A 19,825-nucleotide genomic window follows, 5' to 3' on the forward strand; every position below is an offset into this window, starting at 1 on the left:
CAGGCTCAGTGGCCATGGCCCACGGGCCCAGCAGCTCCGCGGCATGTGGGCTCTTCCCAGACCGGGGCACGAACCCGTGTCCCCTGCATCGGCAGGCAGACTCTTAACCACCAGGGAAGCCTTGCATGCTATTTTAAACATACTTAGCTGGCCTTTCAGCCACCATCATTGTCATCTGACAAAGGCAGTTTTGCTGAAGAACACTTTAAGCAATTATTGACAGCATTACGTCTTCAAATGAGAAGAAATAATTTTCTTCTTTTCTACCCATCTTCATTATTTTCTTATTCTTTTCTCTCTTTTTTTTTAAATTAATTAAGTTATTTATTTTTGGCTGCGTTGGGTCTATGTTGTTGCACGTGGGCTTTCTCTAGTTGCAGAGAGCGGGGGCTATTCTTCATTGTGGTGTGCGGGCTTCTCATTGCAGTGGCTTCTTTTGTTGTGGAGCATAGGCTCTAGGCATGCGGGCTTCAGTAGTTGTGACTTGTGGGCTCTAGAGCACAGGCTCAGTAGTTGTGGCACGTAGGCTTAGTTGCTCCATGGCATGTGGGACCTTCCCAGACCAGGGCTCAAATCCGTGTCCCCTGCATTGGCAGGTGGATTCTTAACCACTGCGCCACCAGGGAAGCCCAATTCTTTTCTTATTCTAATCTATTTATTCACCCTCTCTTTCATCTTCCTGTCTACCTTTTCATTCCAAAAAGATCAATAAACAAAAGTCAATTAACAATGTCCAAGTATTGTAAAGAGAGTCCAGTAACAAGTTTGCATCACAGGTCCAGCCTTCTTACTTTCGAGTTGGTAAATGTTTGAGTTCTCTTTTTTTAATAATTGAAAAAAGTAAGCATTAACATTTACTGACTATTTACTTTAAAATAAATTTATCATTCATAAATTTTTAATAAGATAAATCTAAATGTCTCCTTTTTCCCAATTTATGAATAGATAATGTTCAGTCATCATTTTAAAGGAATATCAGAAGGAAAATGAAAAAAACAGTATAGATTGTAAAAAGAGAACAGTAAAAGAAGAATATATACATGGATGCTTTCTTTCACCTTCTCTGAAAGCCAAACACAAATTATATTTGGCAAAAATAAAGTGGCTGTGACCTTTTTCCCTCCTCTGTATGATTAATTAATTAATGTCCTATTAATTGGAAGATGTGGCTGAATTTCTACCACTTTCATTTTCTGTGCACATCATCCCGTACTGTAACCACCGATTAAGCTGTTCATCAAAGGTGAACCAGCAAGGTCACCTGAGCAGTATCTCTTCAGTTATTCATTACCCATCTTCAATAGTAATTAACAATGGTAACATTTCCATAAATCAACATCTTTCTGATTGTTCTCTGATGATAAACAGTCAAAATATGTGCATCCCAGCCTACCCTTTTTACTTTTATACAAAAAATTCAGTCTAAATGTACCACAGAGAAAACTCAGCTGAAATATTACAGGAGTTTCTTTAATTAAAATGTACCAGAGAAATAAGGTTATGTACCTCTGACAGAAAAATACAAACCTACTTATACAACTAAATGAGTCTAAAACAAACAACCCAATCAAAAAATGGGCAGAAGACCTAAATAAACACTTCTCCAAAGAAGACATTCAGATGGCCAGTAGGCACATGAAAAGATGCTCAACACCATTAATTATCAGAGAAATGTAAATTAAAACTACAATGAGGTATCACGTCACATCAGTCAGAATGGCCATCATTAAAAAGTCCACAAACAATAAACACTGGAGAGGATGTGGGGAAAAGGAAACCCTCCTACACTGTTGGTGTGAATGTAAACTGGTACAGCCACTATGGAGAGCAGCATGGAGGTTCCTTGTAAAACTAAAAACAGAATTACCGTATGATCCAGCAATCCCGCTCCTGGGCATATATCTGGAAAAAACCATACTTCAAAAAGATAATGCATCCCAATGTTCATAGCAGCACTATTTACAATAGCCAAGACATGGAAGCAACCTAATTGTCCATTGACAGATGAATGGATAAAGAAGATGTGGTATATATGTGTACATATATACACATACACACACACAATGGAATACTACTCAGCCATAAAAAAAATAATGAAATAATGCCATTTGCAGCAACATGGATGGACCTAGAGATTGCCATACCAAGTGAAGTAAGTCAGACAGAAGAAGACAAATATCATATGATATACTCATATGTGGAATCTAAAAAAAATGATACAAATGAACTTATTTATAAAACAGAAACAGACTTAGAAAACAAACTTATGGATACCAAAACAGAAAGTCTGGGGGTGTGGGGGGATAAGTGACAATTTAGAATAAAAAGTAGATTTAATTCACCCTACTCTCAAACAGCACATCACAGTGTGGACCAATAAGAAAAATTAGTTATAAAGTGTATATAATCATGATTAAAATACTGAAAATATATTTTAAAACTTAAGTTACTAATAATAGGCAATCATCCCATCAATTATGTATGATAATATACTATAATAAAGTGATTACATATTATTAAATAGTAACTAATGAATTACATTATTAAATATAATTATATTGTATATTATATATGTGAGCATAATTATATTCCATGCTTATTTCTAAATTTTAGAAAAATAATTCATTCTCTTTAGTAAAGTATTTTAAAATTCCTGTCTGCATTTTCAATTTCTCAATTTAATAAGTTATTGGTAAACATATATGCAGAGCTTAGAATTAATTCAAAATTAATATGCAGAATTGAAGGCACAAACATTAGTCTGCTAGTGTATACAATGGTATGTATATGTTAATATTCTATGTCAGTTAAGAGAAAACACAAACTGGCTTAAACAATAAGAAGATGTACATTTCACAAAACCAAAATTCAAAGGATATAACAAGGTCAAGGTAAAGAAAGTAGGGTTCGGCCCTATTTTTCTACTATCCACTCAAAAAAGATCTCTCCGTTTGACAGTTTGGTCTCCAGGCTGCCTCTCCTCAGAGCCACTGGCATGTTCATGGCCAGTGGAATGAGATAAGCTCTCTCCCTACCATGAAATAAAGATGTTTCCCTTCAGTCTGATTAGATAAAATCTTGTGATTTAATAGAATAGGTAGTAAGTGAGCTGAACTCATTTTTAGACTATTTGGCTTGTTCTTCATTTTATTTATTTTTTTTATTTCTTGGTTTCATTTCCATTTTGCTTTTTTATTGAACAGGGGAAAAAAAAACTAATGTTTCTATTTTTCCAAAGTTAGAGATAATGAAGATACAGTGAACATTCTTGAGGAAAATAGGATTATATAAAGTTACTGAGGGAAAGGCAAAGAATCCATCAAGGGTCTTTGATGGGGTCAATCAGTTTGACCACACTAGTTTATTATAATAATTAAATTCTTGTACTATACCTAACATAAGAAAATGCTACACATTCCAGACAGATTTTTCCAACACTGGATAAACAGAAGGATTCTCACCTTGTGGCATCTCGGGTGGCAGATAATGAGGTTCTTGAGCACTAACATGAACCCATTCAAAGTCATCATATAGATCCTGGTGGTAATCACAAACTCCCAGACCATCATCAAAAGTACAGCCACCTGAAAGGGGAAAAGAAGAACTACTGTTACATTCTAAACAGTAGAATGTGCTGGAGAAGAAAACATTATACTGAAATGTACAATGTGGTACTCATAAATTTAATAATAAATGGTACTCCTATTTATCACTATTTTCATTAAATGTTCACATAAAATGAAATTTCTATCCGTATCTTGTGTGAATAAGATAGTGGTTTGAGCCTCAGAAGTAAGGCTGAGATTTTTAGATATGAATAATATTAGAAGATATATGTAATAGTGAGGCTTTCCGGAAATATACAAACCACCTGCAATCTAAATAGTTTTTAACAACTTTAGCAGGGAGAAGGGGAGGAAAGAAAAAAGTGAAAATGGTCTTTCTTTATACAGCAAGTTCAAAAAGGTGACGTTAATAATTAAATTTACCAAATTTATTGCTTTAGAAGAACACTTTGAAATCTACTCATAATAGCAAATGAAATACTTACAGCTTTATGAGATCTAAAGTGTTTGAGGTCAGTGAAACATGCTTCCATACTTCATTTAGATTGCTTTCACACACAATTACGACTTAAAAGTGAGAAAAACTGAACGAAGCATAAAACTGATCAGATTAGCCTACAATCTCTCTCACTACTTCCACTTTATTTAATAATCTCTTTTTTAAAAATGGAGGTAGCCTTTCCCCATTACATCAGTCATTTTTCCTGGCTTTATTTTCTGGGGTAATTTTATGGCAGAAGTAGAATAATTACTTTTGCTTCTCAGCCTACATATACAGGCACACACAACTCAACATATTTAGTTTATTCAATTCATGAAAATCAGAACTGGCCTATATGTCTAATATTGAAAGAAAATGGATTAGAACTAATGAAAATTCAGCAGTAGGTTTAATGAGAAAAACTAATAACCTGTCTCCCTTCAAGTAGCTTATTTGTTTAGTTTCCACGGGGATCTTTGTGAAGAAGCTCAGTGAATTCTCTGACCAAACAGCAGGCTAGGGGGTGGTAAACTTCAGGCCTATAAATTCTTCTCTGTAAACAGAGAATTCACTTTCCTCATCAAAAATTTATCAATCTGAATATGCAAAAAAGTTATATTCCTCACCAATGACAGAGACAAGCCAGCATTACAGGCAAAGAAGGCAAAAATCAGAAATGTCCAGATGACACTATGGCCCAAAGAACCTTTTTCAAAAGTGGAATATATATATATATATATATATATATATATATGGGTATCCTTGAATCACTCTTATGACCACATCAATCCTTTAAAATAACCAAACTTCAGCAGCTTGAAAGCTTAATGTTGTCTTTTAAATACGCCTAAAACAGCCTTTATATAAATGCTCTCATGAAAAATGATTTATTTTTTAATTTAAAATTAATCAATGAAAAGAGGTTGCTAGGAAATGAATCTTCACATAGCAAGGGGATAGTTTTTCTCAAAATATAATTTGCTCTCACAATCCTAAAATGACTTACTGCTGTGCAACCCATACCTTTAGGGCTTCCACTGACCTTTGTAATAGTGTCAGTGACCTCAGTATATAAATTTAAACTACCAATGGAACCTACATTGGCTCATTTGGAAGACAAATGGGCTTAATTGCTGTCCTTCATGGCCATTGTTAATTTTAGACTCCAGGATTCTTATTAGCAGTAACAACTAGGAAAAGCTATACAAAATAAGTGGGTCAACCTCTGTTATTTGCTGCACTTCACTCCCATATCAGTCAAGAGTCTTGGGGAAAGTTCCTGGTCGATCTGAGTTGAGTGATAGAAGAATTTTTTAAAGACGACTTTTTATTTTATAATTTACAATAAATTCTAATCTAAGAGGTACAATATATCTATCCACCACATGTGTAACATAGGAATAAATCTTTGGTAAAAGATGTTTATGAATCTTTTTGTAAAGAATTTTGTATTTCAAAGTTAAGGACTAATACAGTGTATCAAACTGGGTATAAAAGATACAAAAAATACCATTATTGGCCTGATGAATGGGATAGAGAGACATGCATGGGAGAGTATATATATATATACATATATATATATATATATATATATATATATATATATATATATATGTATATATATATATAATACAGCATGTTACAAGGGATCATAACAGTATGACCAAAGTCACAAAGAACACAAATGAGAAATGAAGTGGCTACCTATACCTGAGTTGGTTTTGGAAGGCTTCATGGAGTTAGGCCTAAAGATGAGGAAGGATGTGCCAGGCCAGAAAGGAAATTGGATTGAAATTAGAAAAAAAGCAAAAGCAAGGGCATAACAAATCTAAAGAAACATGAGATGTTGGAGAGTCTCAAATAATCTCAAATAATCTGTGTAATGAGCATGAAAAGTATGTAGGGGACAAAATAGAAACAAAACTAAATATGAAAGATTTTTAGATACTATAAAACATTTAGATTTTATTCTATAATTGTATGAAGCCATTAAAGGATTTTATCCAGGAGTATGACACAATTCAAGCCACATTAATAATAATAATGATAACAACAATAATAACAACAGCTATGTAGCGTTTAAAGAGTAATGGGGGAAAACGGAGGTAGATAATTTGGTTCAGCCTTACAACAGATAGCACATAATATAATTTGAGCTAATTCCATTTTGCATAATCCCAGTTTACCATTTAAGGCTCACTAGAAAGCCCTAAAAACAAAGTCTTCTTTAATACATAGTCTTCTATACACATGCTCCTCTGTTTAGACATTTTTACATATAGTATTATGATCTATTTAAAAGAGAAGTAGCAAGGTTCTAATTCATAAACAAAAACATAATTTATGAATTTAAAGTTTCACTGAGCTAGACAAAAGGAGGCAATACTGAAATGGTGCTCAAGAAATGTCCTGAGGCAGAGGGGATGAAAATGAACAAGGAAACACCTTACATTTTCAGTTTTTGTATTTGCTACTGGTGACAGGACTACAGGGAGTACAGCAAAATCATTTCAGCAAAACGGCAACTGCAAGTTCCTTGACCCTTGGAGGAAAATTACTTCAGAAGAACCATTTCACAGATTGCTAATTCCTCTATACCAGTCTGTCAGCTAAAGGACAGATCTTTCACTGCAACAGTCTGCTTCCACTATGACAACCCATTTGTGGGGCTTTGCAAGCTGTTCACCTGAAAATAAAAGTCAAGCTAATTTGGACTTGCCTGAATTTCTTTACATTCCTAAGCAACTCAAAAGACAGATACTAAGAAACATTAGGTACAAAAAATAGAAGTATTCCTATCCCCAAAATTATATTGCCTAAACATCTAGTATTTAGTGAGATTCTTGAGTGTTTTTTAAACAGACAGTTCTATGAGAGAGTATGGAAATAGAGATTCTTTCTGTGGAATCATAAAAGAATGAATACTAAACTCAAATCCCTTCTGATATCAAACTTTTCAATAAAACCCAGGGTCAGGTTAATTTAGAACAAAGTTGAATTGGAAAAAAATAAAATGTCAGTAAGGCCCTGGACAACTGTGAACATTTTATGGAGGACATTCTTTTGAAAGCTATTGTGCTAGGACCTTCCACATTCTCCCCTCCAAGGCACCTATGCAGCCTTAATTTTCTGATTGAATCTAATAGCAAGAAACACACAGAATTATCTTTCATGGTTCTTTACTACTTGTAAAGAACAAGCTTCATTTAGCTCAAGATACAGATCATTTTTGTTTTTATTTTCTTAAAATGATTGGAATATACAGGGTTTTGAAAAGTAAGAGTAAAGTCCTAGACAAAATATGTTGGCAAATGCAATGTCCTTAACACTGTTGTTTTATGACCCTCTAAAATGGGCAAATTAATATTTTCCAATTGTGAATTAAGCTGTGATACACAAATTTGCTCATGTAAGTGATCATCAACTTTGAAATAATCTTTCTTCCATTAAGAACACATTGAAAGATTAATATATGTCACATTAGGACACATGAAATACTGAATTAAACTAACTTTGAATAGATCATCTTTGTCTATGCTAATCAGAACCATAATATAATTTTACTGGTATAAGCCCCAAAACTCATTACAAAGAAGTTGATACATTTCCCACAAAAAAATTTAAAAGAACAGACAAGTAACTTATTACTGAATGTCTTAAATGTAATTCCATTCATAATCTGAGTCAATATTGTCTTCTCCCAGAAAAGCAGATTTTTACAAACTGTAAAAATTGATGCTTTTAAATAAAGTTCATATTTCCTCTGAAATCTACTGGGATATCTTAAAATATTTTTTTTTCCTTTCAACTTTTGGTAATATTGAAGATACAAAATAAGAATTGACTTATCATAGTCAATGCTTAGGAAGTTTACCTCCAGTCTAAGGATAAACAATGCTTGTTCTCAATTTAAGTACTGAAATTCAAATAGGAAAAAAAATCCAAGTAGATGCAAAGGACGAATGCCTTTAAGGTCATAAGTATGAGTCACTGGTCTTAATGCGACACTCTGGTTCAATAACAAAGAAGATCTAATGAAGAAAAACAAGAAAATTGATGAATAAGAGTTCCTTAAAAGATAACAACTTCAGATCCAGAAAAAAACTATTTTGCCCTGCTAGTAGTTAAGTAGTAGAAGAAAATATTATTTGAGCCTAGCTCCTCCATAAAGGAAAAGGAACTTGAAACACATTATGGAAATCCAAACTCAACATTTATTTATTGATAGATATAAATGACTCTTAATGATGAGAGAAGAGCACATTTCAAACACACCCATAAATTATCTAATTGTTCATCTCTAGAGTTCCATTTCTAGCCAAGAATATATGTTTAATACATACAATCCAAGATTATTTAGCTAGTAAGACTTCTATTCAAATTGTCCATGATTTGAAGCAAATGCTATACTCCAATTGACTGAATAATCTTCTTTTAATAAGACTAAATTAACCAGAATAGAAAAATAAGTCCAGTTTTACTCCCCTCCATCCTTGCAGGGAAGCAATATTAACATCTCCTCAACTTCAATTAAGAAGACTTAAGGAATTTTAAGGAACTGGTACATACCACCACTCAGATGGTGGAAGAAAGAGACAGCATTTCTAGATGAAGCACAGAGAGATGGCTAAGCACATATACAGCTTTCCTATTTTATTTCTTTGAGCTTCAATTTCCTTCCCAATAAAATCAAGATAATAATAGCTATAGTACAGTTGTATGAGGATTAGTGATAATGCATGTAAAGCCCTTAACACTCAACAAGTTTTTTTTTTTAACAGCACCTTATTTTTTCATGTTCCATTCTTAACAGTGTACTCTGTATATATGCTATACAAATGCAAACCTATGCACATATTAAACAGCAAAAGTCAAAGAAAGAAACTTATGGTTTCCATATAGTTTATCCAGAAAGACTAAAGAGAATTCCCATAAAGATAATATTATCAGACTTCCGGGTAAGATGTCGGAAGAGTAAGACGCGGAGATCACCTTCCTCCCCACGGATACACCAGAAATACAGCTACACGTGGAACAACTCCTACAGAACACCTACTGAATGCTGGCAGAAGACCCCAGACCTCCCAAAAGGCAAGAAACTCCCCACATACCTGGGTAGGGCAAAGCGGAGAGATTCCCGCACAGAGGATCGGGGCCGAGCGGCACTCACCCGCCCGAGAGGCTTGTCTGCTCGCCCGCCAGGGCGGGCGGCGCTGGAAGCTGAGGCTCGGGCTTCGGTCAGAGCGCAGGGAAAGGACTGGGGCTGGCGGCGAGAACTCAGCCTGAAGGGGGCTAATGTGCCACAGCTAGCCGGCAGGGAGTCCGGGAAAACTCTGGAGCTGCCGAAGAGGCAAGAGACTTTTTCTTCCCTCTTGGTTTCCTGGTGCGCGACGAGAGGGGATTAAGAGCGCTGCTTAAAGGGGCTCCACAGACGGGCGCGAGTCGCGACTGAAAGCGCAGAGCCCAGTGACGGGCGTGGGACGCTGGGGCTGCTGCTGCCGCCGCCAAGAAGCCTGTGTGCGAGCGCAGGTCACTGTCCACACCGCCCTTCCGGGAGCCTGTGCAGCCCGCCACTACCGGGGTCCCGGGATCCAGGGGCGGCTTCCCTGGGAGAACGCACGGCGCGCCTCGGGCTGGTGCAACGTCACGCCGAACTCTGCCGCTGCAGGCTCGCCCCGCACTCCGTGCCCCTCCCTCCCGCCCGGCCTGAGTGAACCAGAGTCCCCGAAGAGGCTGCTCCTTTAACCCTGTCCTGTCTGAGCGAACAACAGACGCCCTCCGGCGACCTACACGCAGAGGCGGGGCCAAATCCAAAGCTGAGACCCAGGAGCTGTGAGAACAAAGAAGAGAAAGGGAAACCTCTCCCAGCAGCCTCAGAAGCAGCGGATTAAAGCTCCACAATCAACTTGATGTACCCTGCATCTGTGGAATACATGAATAGAGATCTCCATCTCAACACCAGCACCCAGCTTCACTCAACGACCAGCAAGCTACAGTGCTGGACACCCTATGCCAAACAACTAGCAAGACAGAAACACAACGCCACCCATTAGCAGAGAGGTGGCCTAAAATCATAAAGAGTCCGCAGACACCCCAAAACACACCACCAGACGTGGACCTGCCCACCAGAAAGACAACATCCAGCCTCATTCACCAGAACACAGGCACTAATACCTTCCACCAGGAAGCCTACACAACCCACTAAACCAACCTTAGCCACTGGGGACAGACACCAAAAACAACGGGAACTACGAACCTGCAGCCTGCAAAAAGGAGACCCCAAACACAGTAACATAAGCAAAATGAGAAGACAGAAAAACACACAGCAGGAGAAGGAACAAGATAAAAACCCACCAGACCTAACAAATGAAGACATAATAGGCAGTCTACCTGAAAAAGAATTCAGAATAATGATGGTAAAGATGATCCAAGATTCTATTTCCCAGATCCAAAATCTTGGAAATAGAATAGACAAAATGCAAGAAACAGTTAACAAGGACCTAGAAGAACTAAAGATGAATCAAGCATCGATTAAAAACACAATACATGAAATAAAAAATACTCTAGATGGGATCAATATTAGAATAACTGAGGCAGAAGAACGGATAAGTGAGGTGGAAGATAAAATAGTGGAAATAACTGCTGCAGAGCAAAATAAAGAAAAAAGAATGAAAAGAACAGAGGACAGTCTCAGAGACCTCTGGGACAACATTAAACGCACCAACATTCGAATTATAGGGGTTCCCGAAGAAGAAGAGAAAAAGAAAGGGACTGAGAAAATATTTGAAGAGATTATAGTTGAAAACTTCCCTAATATGGGAAAGGAAATAGTTAATCAAGTCCAGGAGGCACAGAGAGTCCCATACAGAATAAATCCAAGGAGAAATACGCCAAGACACATATTAATCAAACTGTCAAAAATTAAACACAAAGAAATCATATTAAAAGCAGCAAGGCAAAAACAACAAATAACACACAAGGGAATCCCCATCAGGTTAACAGCTGATCTATCAGCAGAAACTCTACAAGCCAGAAGGGAGTGGCAGGACATAATTAAAGTGATGAAGGAGAAAAACCTGCAACCAAGACTACTCTACCCAGCAAGGATCTCATTCAGATTTGATGGAGAAATTAAAACGTTTACAGACAAGCAAAAGCTGAGAGAGTTCAGCACCACCAAACCAGCTTTACAACAAATGCTAAAGGAACTTCTCTAGGCAAGAAACACAACAGAAGGAAAAGACCTACAATAACGAACCCAAAACAATTAAGAAAATGGGAATAGGAACATACATATCGATAATTACCTTAAATGTAAATGGACTAAATGCTCCCACCAAAAGACACAGATTGGCTGAATGGATACAAAAACAAGACCCATATATATGCTGTCTACAAGAGACCCACTTCAGACCTAGAGACACATACAGACTGAAAGTAAGGGGATGGAAAAAGATATTCCATGCAAATGGAAACCAAAAGAAAGCTGGAGTAGCAATTCTCATATCAGACAAAATAGACTTTAAAATAAAGACTACTAGAAGAGACAAAGAAGGACACGACATAATGATCAAGGGATCGATCCAAGAAGAAGATATAACAATTGTAAATATTTATGCACCCAACATAGGAGCACCTCAATACATAAGGCAAATACTAACAGCCATAAAAGGAGAAATCGACAGTAACACAATCATAGTAGGGGACTTTAACACCCCACTTTCACCAATGGACAGATCTTCCAAAATGAAAATAAATAAGGAAACACAAGCTTTAAATGATACATTAAACAAGATGGACTTAATTGATATTTATAGGACATTCCATCCAAAAACAACAGAATACACATTTTTCTCAAGTGCTCATGGAACATTCTCCAGGATAGATCATATCTTGGGTCACAAATCAAGCCTTGGTAAATTTAAGAAAATTGAAATTGTATCAAGTGTCTTTTCTGACCACAATGCTATGAGACTAGATATCAATTACAGGAAAAGAGCTGTAAAAAATACAAATACATGGAGGCTAAACAATACACTACTTAATAACGAAGTGATCACTGAAGAAATCAAAGAGGAAATTAAAAAATACCTAGAAACAAATGACAATGGAGACACGACGACCCAAAACCTATGGGATGCAGCAAAAGCAGTTCTAAGGGGGAAGTTTATAGCAATACAATCCCACCTTAAGAAACAGGAAACATCTCGAATAAACAACCTAAACTTGCACCTAAAGCAATTAGAGAAAGAAGAACAAAAACACCCCAAAGTTAGCAGAAGTTAAGAAATCATAAAAATCAGATCAGAAATAATTGAAAAAGAAATGAAGGAAACGATAGCAAAGATCAATAAAACTAAAAGTTGGTTCTTTGAGAAGATAAACAAAATTGATAAACCATTAGCCAGACTCATCAAGAAAAAAAGGGAGAAGACTCAAATCAATAGAATTAGAAATGAAAAAGGAGAAGTAACAACTGACACTGCAGAAATACAAAAGATCATGAGAGATTACTACAAGCAACTCTATGCCCATAAAATGGACAACCTGGAAGAGATGGACAAATTCTTAGAAATGCACAACCTGCCAAGACTGAACCAGGAAGAAATAGAAAATATGAACAGACCAATCACAAGCACTGAAATTGAAACTGTGATTAAAAATCTTCCATCAAACAAAAGCCCAGGACCAGATGGCTTCACAGGCGAATTCTATCAAACATTTAGAGAAGAGCTAACACCCATCCTTCTCAAACTCTTCCAAACAATATCAGAGGAAGGAACACTCCCAAACTCATTCTACGAGGCCACCATCACCTTGATACCAAAACCAGGCAAGGATGTCACAAAGAAAGAAAACTACAGGCCAATATCACTGATGAACATAGATGCAAAAATCCTCAACAAAATACTAGCAAACAGAATCCAACAGCACATTAAAAGGATCATACACCATGATCAAGTGGGGTTTATTCCAGGAATGCAAGGATTCTTCAGTATACGCAAATCAATCAATGTGATACACCATATTAACAAGTTGAAGGAGAAAAACCATTTGATCATCTCAATAGATGCAGAGAAAGCTTTCGACAAAATTCAACACCCATTTATGATAAAAACCCTGCAGAAAGTAGGCATAGAGGGAACTTTCCTCAACATCATAAAGGCCATATATGACAAACCCACAGCCAACATTGTCCTCAATGGTGAAAAACTGAAACCATTTCCACTAAGATCAGGAACAAGACAAGGCTGCCCACTCTCACCACTCTTATTCAACATAGTTTTGGAAGTTTTAGCCACAGCAATCAGAGAAGAAAAGGAAATAAAAGGAATCCAAATTGGAAAAGAAGAAGTAAAGCTGTCACTGTTTGCAGATGACATGATACTATACATAGAGAATCCTAAAGATGCTACCGAAAAACTACTAGAACTAATCAATGAATTTGGTAAAGTAGCAGGATACAAAATTAATGTACAGAAATCTCTGGCATTCCTGTACACTAATGATGAAAAATCTGAAAATGAAATCAAGGAAACACTCCCATTTACCATTGCAACAAAAAGAATAAAATATCTAGGAATAAACCTACCTAAGGAGACAAAAGACCGGTATGCAGAAAATTATAAGACACTGATGAAAGAAATTAAAGATGATACAAATAGATGGAGAGATATACCATGCTCCTGGATTGGAAGAATCAATATTGTGAAAATGACTCTACTACCCATAGCAATCTACAGATTCAATGTAATCCCTATCAAACTACCACTGGCATTTTTCACAGAACTAGAACAAAACATTTCAAAATTTGTTTGGAAAAACAAAAGACCCCGAATAGCCAAAGGAATCTTGAGAACGAAAAACGGAGCTGGAGGAATCAGGCTCCCTGACTTCAGACTATACTACAAAGCTACAGTAATCAAGACAGTGTGGTACTGGCATAAAAACAGAAAGATAGATCAGTGGATCAGGATAGAAAGCCCAGAGATAAACCCACGCACATATGGCCAACTTATCTTTGATAAAGGAGGCAGGAATGTACAGTGGAGAAAGGACAGCCTCTTCAATAAGTGGTGCTGGGAAAACTGGACAGGGACATGTAAAAGTTTGAGATTAGATCATTCCCCAACACCATACACAAAAATAAGCTCAAAATGGATTAAAGACTTAAATGTAAGGCCAGAAACTATCAAACTCTTAGAGGAAAACATAGGTAGAACACTCTATGACATAAATCACAGCAAGATCCTTTTGGACCCACCTCCTAGAGAAATGGAAATAAAAACAAAGATAAACAAATGGGACCTAATGAAACTTCAAAGCTTTTGCACAGCAAAGGAAACCATAAACAAGACCAAAAGACAACCCTCAGAATGGGAGAAAATATTTGCAAATGAAGCAACTGACAAAGGATTAATCTCCAAAATTTATAAACAGCTCATGCAGCTCAATAGCAAAAAAACAAACAACCCAATCCAAAAATGGGCAGAAGACTTAAATAGGCATCTCTCCAAAGAAGATATACAGACTGCCAACAAACACATGAAAGAATGCTCAACATCATTAATCATTAGAGAAATGCAAATCAAAACTACAATGAGATATCATCTCACACCAGTCAGAATGGCCATCATCAAGAAATCTAGAAACAATAAATGCTGGAGAGGGTGTGGAGAAAAGGGAACACTCTTGCACTGCTGGTGGGAATGTGAATTGGTACAGCCACTATGGAGAACAGTATGGAGGTTCCTTAAAAAACTACAAATAGAACTACCATATGACCCAGCAATCCCACTACTAGGCATATACCCTGAGAAAACCATAATTCCAAAAGAGACATGTACCAAAATGTTCATTGCAGCTCTATTCACAATAGCCCGGAGCTGGAAACAACCTAAGTGTCCATCATCGGATGAATGGATAAAGAAGATGTGGCACATATATACAATGGAATATTACTCAGCCATAAAAAGAAACGAAACTGAGCTATTTGTAATGAGGTGGATAGACCTAGAGTCTGTCATACAGAGTGAAGTAAGTCAGAAAGAGAAAGACAAATACCGTATGCTAACACATATATATGGAATTAAAAAAAAAAAAAAAAAAAAGTCATGAAGGACCTAGGGGCAAAACGGGAATAAAGACACAGACCTACTTGAGAATGGACTTGAGGATATGGGGAGGGGGAAGGGTAAGCTGTGACAAAGTGAAAGAGAGGCATGGACATATATACACTACCAAACGTAAGGTAGATAGATAGTGGGAAGCAGCCACAGAGCACAGGGAGATCAGCTCGGTGCTTTGTGACCGCCTGGAGGGGTGGGATGGGGAGGGTGGGAGGGAGGGAGATGCATGAGGGAAGGGATGTGGGAACAGATGTATATGTATGACTGATTCACTTTGTTATAAAGCAGAAACTAACTAAAAAATTAAAAAAAAAAAAGATAATATTATCATATTACCATTACCAGTTTTCCCTGAACACTCATCAGATATGCTTTCAATAAGGAAACACCTTATTTTAGATCAAGGGTCAGCAAACTTCAACTGTAAAAAGCCAATTAATAAATATTTAGGTTTGGCAGACCATATCATTTCTGTCACAACTACATAACTGTTGTCATTGTAGCAAGAAAGCAGCCACAGAGAATACCTAACAAATGGGTATGGCTGTGTTCAAATAAAACTATTATGGGACTTCACTGGTGGTCCAGTGGTTAAGAATCCGCCTTCCAATGCAAGCGACCTGGGTTCAATCCCTGGTTGGGGAACTAAGATCCCACATACCGCAGGGCAACTAAGCCTGCACGCTCTAGAGCCCGTGCACCACAACGAGAGAGAAGCCTGTGCGATGCAACTAGAGAAGCCCAGGTGCCGCAATGAAAGATCCCGCATGCTGCAATGAAAATCCCATATGCTGCAACTAAGACCCGATGCAGCCAAATAATAATAAAATTAAATTTAAAAAAAACTTTTATTACAAAAACAGGTGGCAAGCTGGATTTAGCCATCAGGCCATAGGTCACCAACCCCTGGGTTAGATCACTCTGATCTTAAGTATCCTTGAAAATTATAGGTAGTACACAGTCTGGTTAAAAGCTTACAAACAAGGGTCTTTGATTTCTGCATCACCTCCATATGACTTGATTTTCTTTCTCATATATCAAGACGAGTGGCAATAGGCCACAGCCAGGAAACTCAAACTGGAAATGGGGTCTGAATGACAGTTCTACATCTAAAACCAAATCAGATTGTCTGGCTGGACAGAGGTCTAAATCAGAAAGTGAGAATATGAGAGAGCTTTCAAGGTCCCGTAGTCTGGGCTTCAAGCTTTTCAGACAACAAAGGGAAATATATTTTACACTGTGACCCAGCATATATCGGTACATACATACATGCATGCAAATAGTCAAATATACAGTATGTGTGAACACAAATACATTTATTCACTCAATCATTTATTATCTCCAACTGTGGGCCACTAGTCGGGTGCTCTTTCTGTAAGTGAAATAAAATTAAGAGTAATTGAGTGAATCAGGGAAGTATTGGGTTGGCCAAAAAGTTCATTCAGGTTTTTCCATAACTAACTTTTTGGCCAACCCAATAGACATGAGAAAAAGAAAACAGGATGGCAATCCTCTGTTTCCAAAACACACAAGCATATGTCCATTGTGGGAGGGTACCCAGAAGACAGATGTAAGCAATCCAAGTCTCTATGCCTAATTTTCAGGTCTCAGGTACAAGCTGAGGTCCAAAAATAAGCCTTTGAGACCTGGGCAGCCCTGACAGTACATATGTGACTTCATCCAGCCTCATTATGGAGCTAATGGATGATTACATGCCAAACAGCCATAGAAATGATTTCACAGATGAAAAGAGGTTTATTAAAATGTAAAAGAAACATATTAATAAAAAGTACCTCATACTAGAAAAAATTAAAATTTCCCAGAGTTACAGAGAAAGAAAGTGTCAGAGTCAGGATCTGAACCCAGGTACTATATAGCTTCTTTACTCTTGACCATGACATTAAATGGCTCCTCAAATGAAGTGTGATTAGACATCTTCAGAATCATACAGTACAGCTCCCTTCAATCAGCATAACCTCAAGCTATTGCTCAACAAAGGGAGCACTACCCATCTCACCCAGGTGATAGTACGGGGTGCTGCATCCTTTGTGGACAAAATGTAGTAACCTTTCAACCATATTACATGTCAAAGTCTCCTAGACTTGATGCCAGCAATAGGAAAGGTTCTTTATTGGACAGAGCTATAAAAGCCAGGCTGATTAACTCGTAACTTCAGCAAAGAATTGTATTTCAACACAGTGACTTAAGGCTAAGAATGTATATGATCGTAGCACTGTCCTATCACTCTTACTTGGCAACCTTCACTTTCACATCATCTCCCCTAAAACACGTATAAACAAACAAGTGGCTTTTCTATCTTTAAAAACATTAAAATAAATCAAAAGCAATTTTGTTCTGGCAATTTTTGCAGTAGCCCTGACATGAATCCTAGGATAAGAAACCAGGTGTTTTTGCAAAGATCATTAATGTATTTACCCAAGTTTCTTTTCCTATTTTTCATCATTTTTTTTCTATTCCAGTAAAATCTCATCTATTTTGTCTAGCGTTAGATACACAATCTAGAGAAACCCATTGAACAAAGTAATAGAGAGTAAATGTACTGAAAAATAAAATTCACAACTGAAACCATATTTACATTTTGGTAAAACTGGAAACCATCCAAGCTCACATTTAAACATTTCTTTATTTTGTTTTCTTTCTCATGGAGGGATTCCTGGGGGGCTCCACTTCACCCATATCAGACACATTCTGGCTTATTTCAGCAGTTGCTCCTGACTCAGCTCAAGCATGATGGGTGATGGATCATTTTTCATTTATGAAGGGAGTTCTGCAAAATGCTGAAGCCACGTAAAACAGAATTCCATAACCCAACCTCCTAGAGGAAGGGCAAAGATCTGCCTTGAGGTTTTGAATTCAAAATTTTATAGCAGGTTGGCAAAGGAATCAAATATGCTCAGCTACATTTTAAGAAGTTCAACAGTTCGGTTTTGTAAGAAATACACTTCGAAAAAAATAACTAATTTAGTTAATTAAAATGCATCTTTAAAGTAAAAAGAAAAAATTATTTTTTCATTGATATGAAGCCCCTTTCCTATTGAAATGTTTCTAGACTTGGTGTAATATAGAAGGTATACAGGTCAATGTTTGGGTTTCCACAGTTCTTAAAATATATTCTTAAGAGTAAAGACAGTTCTTTCTGCCATTTTCTTTATTTAGGAAAAAAAAGCTGGACATTATCATTTCTATCAGTATATTAACTACTGATTTCAGATGTAGTAACCAGTTCTTTCATTCTAAGCATCATTTAAGCAGTCAGTTTGGCCTTTTACCAAGTCCACAGCAAAGAAGCCACTCACCCAAACACAAGGAAATCCTTACATTAATATTGAGTGATGTTAGAGACCTTGTTGTCAGAGATCTCTACCCCCTTTCTCATAAAGGAAGTAATCGGGGCTTTAACTAATGTTTTGGTGAGACTTTTACTAGCCTTTAAAAACTTCAACTTCTGAGCAAGTCAGTGTTGAAGGCTGAATTATAACTTTCTCTGCTCAAATTTCCTTTCTCAGGACAGTGCATATGGTTACCATTTAGTGGAATCACCACATAAAATAAAGATCCCTCAACCAGCAAAAACCAATGCTCAACACAGACATTTAAGTGATATGTAAGTCAACAGTCAGTCTAATCTAATGAAGAGAGTCATAATTGGGAGAATGATGAATAAGGTATTACACAGGGCCTCACTGAGTGAGATTCAGATCTGGCTGTATCCTCATTTTCTCATTTCAATACCAAAAAAAACCAACCAATTTGGCTCCACTTCCCCATTTCTACTTCTACCTACTACATAGGAATGCTGTGCCAATTAATTTTAAAAATCTCTCCAAAATACCCCATGGCTAGTAAAGCTACATGCTATGCACATTTAGGCATCAAGTTTGGGTTTTAGTTCGGAAAACATCTAGGTGAGATCCTTATTATTGTTTCATATTTACATGACATTTTTAAAGTAGTATGACCAAAATTTGAAGGATTAGAAAACAGAAAATGAGCTTACAACAATATCCCATCATTCCTGAGCCTTTGTAAAAAGATAAAGCAGCTCATATGATAAAAAAAATTCAGTTATATGTCAGAAATTCATGCCACCACTGACTCTACTCCCTAGCAGAACTCCTAAAATATAAACTACAATTCAACTATTCTTACATAATAAAAATATTTTAAAGATGTTGACTCTGCCTGAAATAGAATTTCATGTGAAATTCAAAAATATAAAAAAATGCTTCAGTGCAGAAAAGAGGTCTGGACCTGGAAGAATAATTTCGTACAGATAAGTTAACTTTCTTTTGTTGCAAACTCCATGCATATCAGCGGCTCTTGGCTCCCAAGAATAGTAGGTATAAAACTGTCTACAGACTTGAAATATCCTTTCTCATCAAATTTGGATGATTGACTGAAAGCACTATATCCCATTTATTTAACATACTTACTTTAATCTTCCCTCCAGGTTTTGCTCTAAAACATAATGACCGACTTTAAATCCATTGAATTGTACAGTTTACAGATAAAAGGCAAACACATTTCTTCAGAATGAACCATGAAAACCTGGAAATCTTTTATTTTCAAATATGAGGGGTGAGAAGCTGGCACACAGATTTGAATAATAGATTAAAAGCAGTTAACAG

General features: G+C 36.7%; 1 protein-coding gene across 4 annotated transcripts in view; it reads right to left on the bottom strand.

The window, feature by feature from the left end:
• PTPRK (protein tyrosine phosphatase receptor type K) overlaps positions 1 to 19,825 on the bottom strand; it is a 588,095-nt gene that overhangs the window by 447,676 nt on the left and 120,594 nt on the right. For all 4 annotated transcript variants that reach the window (XM_081250577.1, XM_081250575.1, XM_081250574.1 and 1 more), the window contains exon 2: positions 3,462 to 3,584. In XM_081250577.1, the coding sequence (XP_081106703.1) occupies positions 3,462 to 3,584 (123 nt within the window). The remainder of the gene's footprint in view (positions 1 to 3,461; positions 3,585 to 19,825) is intronic.

The sequence above is a fragment of the Mesoplodon bidens genome (genome assembly GCF_964165515.1).
Source record: "Mesoplodon bidens genome assembly, chromosome: 12".
NCBI lineage: Eukaryota > Metazoa > Chordata > Mammalia > Artiodactyla > Ziphiidae > Mesoplodon > Mesoplodon bidens.